This window comes from Morone saxatilis, unplaced genomic scaffold (assembly GCF_004916995.1).
Source record: "Morone saxatilis isolate NCDOM2014 unplaced genomic scaffold, NCSU_SB_2.0 Contig10, whole genome shotgun sequence".
NCBI classification, from domain to species: domain Eukaryota; kingdom Metazoa; phylum Chordata; class Actinopteri; family Moronidae; genus Morone; species Morone saxatilis.
The window spans coordinates 17,940,071-17,946,762 of record NW_023339652.1 but is presented as its reverse complement, the minus strand read 5'-3'; the positions used below and the strand labels follow the sequence as shown (position 1 = coordinate 17,946,762).

Sequence of the window (6,692 nt, the reverse complement as noted above, 5' to 3'; positions counted from 1 at the left end):
GAGAGGGAAGTTTTTATATATATAAGGTATATATATAAGGTAGGCGACATAGGGCGCCTTCCGCTGGGTGGGGACCAAAGAGGAGAAAGAAATTGATTTCATATAGCCAATCATTTAAATGGTAAAATGATGTACTTGTTAGCTTTCTAGTCTTCCGACCACGTCAAAGTGCTTTTTACACCTAAACGTGCCAACATTCACCTTTCACACAGCATACACATTCACAAAACAAACTATGCATCCGAAAGCCAATCTTGGGGTTTAGTATCTTGTTAGTATGTGTTCAGGTATTTCGACACAGTGGCAGGAGAAGCCGGGGATCGCCCCAACAACCTTCCGATTTGGGAGCAACCACTCCTGCCCTCTGAGCCACAGCCGCCCCCAGAGATTAACGACATAATAAAACTGTAGAGCATCAAAATCTAATAACTACAGCTAACAGTTTGAATCCGTATATGGTATCCCATTAAACATCTGTGTGAAATTGTTTTAGTTATCACATCAATTCATGAGTTATGACCAAAAATGTGTTGTCAGTGTCATTTCCAGGATACTGTGACCTTTGAGTCAGTTTAAGTGTCACCAATTCATTGTCTGACCAACTGTGAAATCTGGTCATCAATTGTTTAACTATGGCCAAAAACATGTTTTGTGATGACAGTGAACTTTGACCACTAAATTCTAATCAAGAAGTGGGACATTTCAAGTCTGAAGTATTTCCCTCGAGGAGTTGATGAGAATGGAACAGACGTACGGACAACTGTTGCTGGCACAGAGGTATAAAAATGTGTTTGAAAAAAAAAATCTAAATGTAATCTAAAAAGTAAATCACAAGACAATCAAACATGACAAATGACATTTATTGAAGCGTGTATAAAAATACAAACTTTGAGAAAGGAACAGTGCATTTCTCTGCAAAATAACCATATAGACGAAGATGGACTACTAAAATATCTTCTCTAGATCAACTGCAGACCTACATCACATGCTAATGAACTAAAGACAAATAAATGTACATCCATGTTGCATCTCTACTAAAAATAACAGGAGTACAAGAATCTCTGTAAACTAGGACTGTTAAATACAATGTTTAAAGAACAAAAGAGTTTTTAATACAATCATATCCACTGTGTTCAGTCTATATGGCAGCACTGTACAGACATCCTGAAATGTGTGTGTGCCCACAAGGAGAAATCCATTTTAGTGTAGTGAAAATAAAACATTTTAAAGATAAGTTAATAAATAGACATGCCACAAGTAAGCCATGGCAGATGCTTTCTTCCTTTTTAAACATATAATTTTTAAAAAACAAAATGACCTTCAGTACTGAGAGTAAAGCTCTGGTAGAATTACAAAAGCTGCTAAACTGAATGAAGTACTGAACTACTGAGGAACAGCACTGAACTAACTTACTAAAGTTAACAACGCAGTTATTCTCAGTGAGCCTGTTTGCTGGCATACCTGAAACTCTGAGACCTCACCTTCTGGCAGGAAATATTACTACATTTCAGACAGACACACCTGGAAGCACTGTCTTGGCATCTTTAGAAATGAACAGCAACAAATTATGAAACAAAACCCCAAGAGACCAAGGTGTGTCCCAGAAATCTGATACACAACCACCTGAAATTTTCAATCTGTAATTATTAATGAAAAGTTACACAACATGGTTCAAACTGAGGACATCAAATCTGTACAGATGCTTGTTTCCATTCATTAGTTTATATACAAAAATATACAACATATTCAAGCTGTACAACATCGAGGCACATTTAGCCCCCAAAAAAACAAGAGTGGAAAGCAGTTCTGCAAACAGCCACAGAACATTAAACATTCCTCTGAAGGCCTCAAACTAAAAATCTATTAATCATGAAAGGGCACATCCTCACAGCTTTATTGGTCTGTGGAAAAACAGGGCTTATTTTATGACTTATCATTAGAATATAAATAGCACCTGAGCCTCTTCCAACATGAAAAGCTGTTGAAAGGTGGCAACAACAGTGCAGGAAGTGTTTCATTCTGTGTTGCTGCCACAGTCTTCCTGAGGGTTTGTTTAGCTTATAATGGTTCACTGGACACTTTGATATAACAGCTGCATGTGCTGGATGCCTCCCTGAATATATCTGTTTGTGCTGTTTCTGTATGTGCACCACCAATCTATCCCTTGCAACAACAATGATTTAAAATATAGATCATTTCAATTGTCTTTCATTATTTACAGACTTAAGATGGACATTTTCCGGTAACGATACACCCAACTATTACTCGTATCGGCCAGTATCAGCAAACAAACAACTTAACAAATTAATATATTTTTACTGCTGATGTTTAGCCAATGGAACCTTCCTAAGTCCCACCCCTTTTGATGTGACTATAGCAGTACTGTATGTTGCTTGTATCTTTTAAACATCTTCAAATTTTGCATAGAGAGTCTAGCACATAGCATATCTAAGTACAGGAAAGGAAAAAGTTGACCAAAGCTTGCTAGAGCTCAACAGTGACCGCCCACTTTCTGAACAGCTCTGGAAGTGAATTTAATTTACTCCACTGATGTTTCAGAAAGTTGTTTTACAGACTTGTAGCTAACCAACTACGAGATGAACTGTGACCATAAAACATTTGATTCAGAGCAAAAAAAACCAAAAAGCTTGCAAAAGTACAAGACTATGTACATAATTATTTTAAGAGTGAAGGAACTAGTCATCCCATAAACCATTGAGGATGTTCACAATAATAGTGTACTTCTCCTTGAATTTAACCATTGTGATTATATCATAATAGTGTTATAATATATTGTAGTTTGTGTTGTGTGTGTGTGTGTATATATGTTGTGTAACGACATGATTAGTGCGACTCATGCAGTTTTATGTAGACTCGTGTTAGCTAATGTTAGCTACCTAACTAGCCAGCCTCTAAAGCTCACCACAAACCTGTATGTGTTGTCTTTAACAAATACTGACTTGTAGTGATTCTCTAAAAAGATGCAGCTCGTCAGAAAGAGAAATCATTGTTCTTTGGTAAACATAACAAAAAACCATCGTACAGTTCAGTACTTCTCAACGCAATAAAAATAACTTGTTTCTTAAAACAAGGTTGATCTCATACAACAGACTTCTACAGGAGCATTGTTTCACAGCCTCATAGCTCATGGTATTGCTAGCTTGGATGGTTACGACATTATGGCTAATAATTTAAATCCTCTGTACACAATATGAATGGGATTTTTACTTTGGAACCTTACTGTTGAGCTCTACTGGAGCACAGAGCAAAAAAAGGGCGGGACTTACAAAGAGCCAATTGTGGAACTGGCATTTTGTGTCGTTTTTGAGGAGTGTGTCACATGACAAATGTCAAATTAGCAAGAGAAGTTTCTCTGTCTTAAAGAAAGAAACATTTTAGAAATGTATACACTCATTACAACACAAACATTAAACAGAGCAACATTTGAGAACAAGCTTGTTGAGTCAGGAAAGGAAAGGCAGAGAGTGGAAGGCTGCTTTCCAATGTATGGCTCCTTCCTAGGAGTAAAGGGTGAATTCCAGAGGTCTTCAGGTTTCCATGCAGCATTCATCGATCCAGCATTTCAGACAGAGAGCAAAATAAAGTATTTACAAACAGACAGAATCTCATAGCAAGCCAAGACAGTGAAAATGGAACCAGTCCAAGGATCAGAGCTGTTATCAGAGCTACAAAGTCTGAAAGGGATGCAGCAGCTTGTGAAAGATGCAAAAATGATAGTGAGGCTTTCTTTGGGCCATTTGTGTAGTTGAGTGGCATCCGTCAGTGTCTCGTACTGTCTGTCTGTCTGTCCATTAAGAGATCGTACCAATTCTGTACTGCCATCACCGTGCTCCTTCACCCAGCTGCTCCTCCACCTCCTCCTCTCGTTTGGGTGTAGGGGGTGGTGACACACTCACTGCGATCTTTCCCATTACCTGCTCTTCCTCTTCTTCCTCCATCTCCCCACCCTCTTCCTCTTCCTGTTGCAGTTTTGGCTTCCTCTGACAGCAGGGCTTGTACAGGTGGGGATCGATGAGGACTTCTCCGTAGCGTCCCTTGTACACAATCCCACAGCACACCTTCTGTCTGAAACAAACACACGTCTGTTAGTATGAGTGTGTATAACTTACATAAGTCTGGAAGTGTAAATTAGTGTTCATTTCTTTTGTCATTTTTCAGTGTGGGAAAAAGAATCCTCCACATCACTGTTTATTGGGACATAAAAACAGCCTTATTTGGACAAGTTAGGATTCTAGAGAACACATAATATATAGTCACGGTCTGATGAAAACCACACATAGGCACAATTTTTACAATTCTTGTCTATATATGGAATGGCATACTCTCCTTTGTCTACTGTCAGCATTTGGAATGGAACGGACCAATGAAAAGAGGTTTTTCTGCGCCGCGTTGTACGGTTTCCCCCATCGAGTACTGTGAGCTCATTGTTAGAGGAGCAGAGACTTTTAGGCCCTCGGTTAGACTCTTAGAAGAAGTGTCAACATTAGACCTGATATTGGTGAAAGCAATATGAGAGGGATTCATTGTGCTACTTTGAGCTCCGACTATAGTATACTTCTTCCTGTTAACAGTGACAACAAAACAAAAAAGGAAGGTTCAACAAGATGGCTGGCAGGTTAATGCCACCTTTTATATGAACTATTGCACACTGTCATTGCTGTAACTATCACAGAAGCAGTGGGTCTGAATGCAACCACGTCAAGATATGTTCATAATGAAACTTTTTTTTTTATAACTAGTCCAAGATTTGTTTAGTCTAGAGATAATGTGAGTAAGGGGACAATACCCTAAAATAATATCCTGATATTTCAGGGCATTTCCACTATAGATATTCTTGACAAAATACTGAAAAATATTTTTGGTTTGGAACTCATGATAGCTGTTCAGCTCTTCTCGGGGGATTTTTGGCTCTCCTCGTTCTCAACTGGGTGCTTCTGCTTGAAGAGGATTTAATACGTAAATATTATTGAATTGCTTATTTATAAGCAAGGTTAAGGAAACGAAACATGAATAAACTTTCTACAGAAAAAGACTGAGCAAGTCAATACAATCCAAAAATAGAGAACCAGCTAACGAATATAAATAAAATACGAAATAGGTAATTACATAAAATGTATTATATACATATTTAGAATGCATTTCTTTTATTATATTAGAGAGTTAGTGAACAATAATTAAAATGTACACAATATTGAATTATTTTGTAAAGACAAACCAACAGAACAAACAGTTGTTGAATGTGAACTAGGAATTTAAAATTCAATACGGGGGGATGGAAAATGAAACCTGATATCAATCTCAACAAAAGTAAACATATACTGTTTATACCCTACTTCAGATTTATTTTTGCTAATTTTTGTCTGAGGAAATCTTTTTCAGATTTCTAAATTGTTTTTATAATTTTTTTTATTATTAAAAAAAAGTTTTGGAAAAAAGTTTGTATTGTGGAAAAACCGTATTTGAACCCAGTATTGTAAATTGTATTAAATCGAGAGTTGAGTGTATCCATCCCTTGATGTAGCTGCTCTCTTTTAATTATACGATTTGCATTTATATTTGTATTCTAGTTAGAAATATTGAGTCACATCAACGCCATCTGCAGCCTCCACCTGCTGTGGCTTTTGTATATTTTGTGCAACTTCCTATTTCTTCACTCGAGTGAAAAGGGGAGTAGAAGTCCCTTACCTTTTCCAGTAGGTGAGGTCCAGGAAGGAGAAGGCCTGGGAAGTGTCAGGGCCGGGTGAAATCTCTGTGTCCGAACCCTCGTCTGATTGGTTGCTGTAGCTAGGTGATTGAGCGGGCGATGCACTGGAGGTGGTGCTGTGGGCGTCTGAGTCTGGAAGGACACAGAACCCTGATTACAACATATCCTACTGACAGTATGTTCACCAATGGAGGCCTTTTTATTTTCGCAGTGCATGGACTAGTTCAACTCAACAGTGTAAATTGTGAAAAATTCTGTGTAAATAAGAACCAGTATGTAGGATTTAGTGGCATCTAATGGTGAAGCTGCAGATTGCAACCAACTAGTTACCACTCTTTCTACAAGAAACTATGGTGGTTGCAAAAGGCCATATATAGAGCCAGTGGTTTTTTTTATCCGTTCTGAGTTACTGTAGAAACATGGAGGTTCAATATGGTGCACTCTGTCGATAAAATGGCTCATTCTAAGCTAACAAAAACACAACGATTCTTATTTTCAGAGCCCAGTATTTCCAAACCTTTGATCTAGATCAGAATGGTCCTCATTTTGTAATCCCTTTTTTGCTCTCTCGTACGTTTTGTCCTGGATTTTCTAAAAATATTCAGATAGGATCATTCTGATCCAGATAGCTTAAGATCAGGATTACAGAATCTAGATTTGCAGCCTTTGGATAAACCTATATCTGTTGGTCAAAGTGATTTCATTAACAGTAGTTAATCAGTTTGCATATTATTGATGTTTACTTATCTGAGTTATTGTTTAAACATGTTTAGTTTTTAGTAGTTTCAGTGTTTTTTTATAATATTTGTCAGTGGCAAGATTTCAAAAGTTTGGAATTGGTATTACAATACTAACAAAACACTTTGTGAAGGCAAGTGTCTCAATAATGACAAATAATGATCCAATGCTTGTTGTGTTGACAAACTTGACCAGATTGGCAAAGACTAACACTAAAGACATTTCCTGT

At 37.5% G+C, this 6,692-nt stretch overlaps 1 protein-coding gene across 1 annotated transcript in view; it reads right to left on the bottom strand.

Moving 5' to 3' along the window:
* Positions 1–844: 844 nt before the first annotated feature.
* LOC118341655 (SIN3-HDAC complex-associated factor-like) overlaps positions 845–6,692 on the bottom strand; it is a 10,639-nt gene continuing 4,791 nt past the window's right edge. The window contains exons 5-6 of the mRNA XM_035679972.1: positions 5,707–5,857; positions 845–4,086 (exon numbers count right to left, since the gene is read on the bottom strand). Coding sequence (XP_035535865.1) covers positions 3,843–4,086; positions 5,707–5,857 — 395 coding nt within the window. The 3' untranslated portion in view covers positions 845–3,842. The remainder of the gene's footprint in view (positions 4,087–5,706; positions 5,858–6,692) is intronic.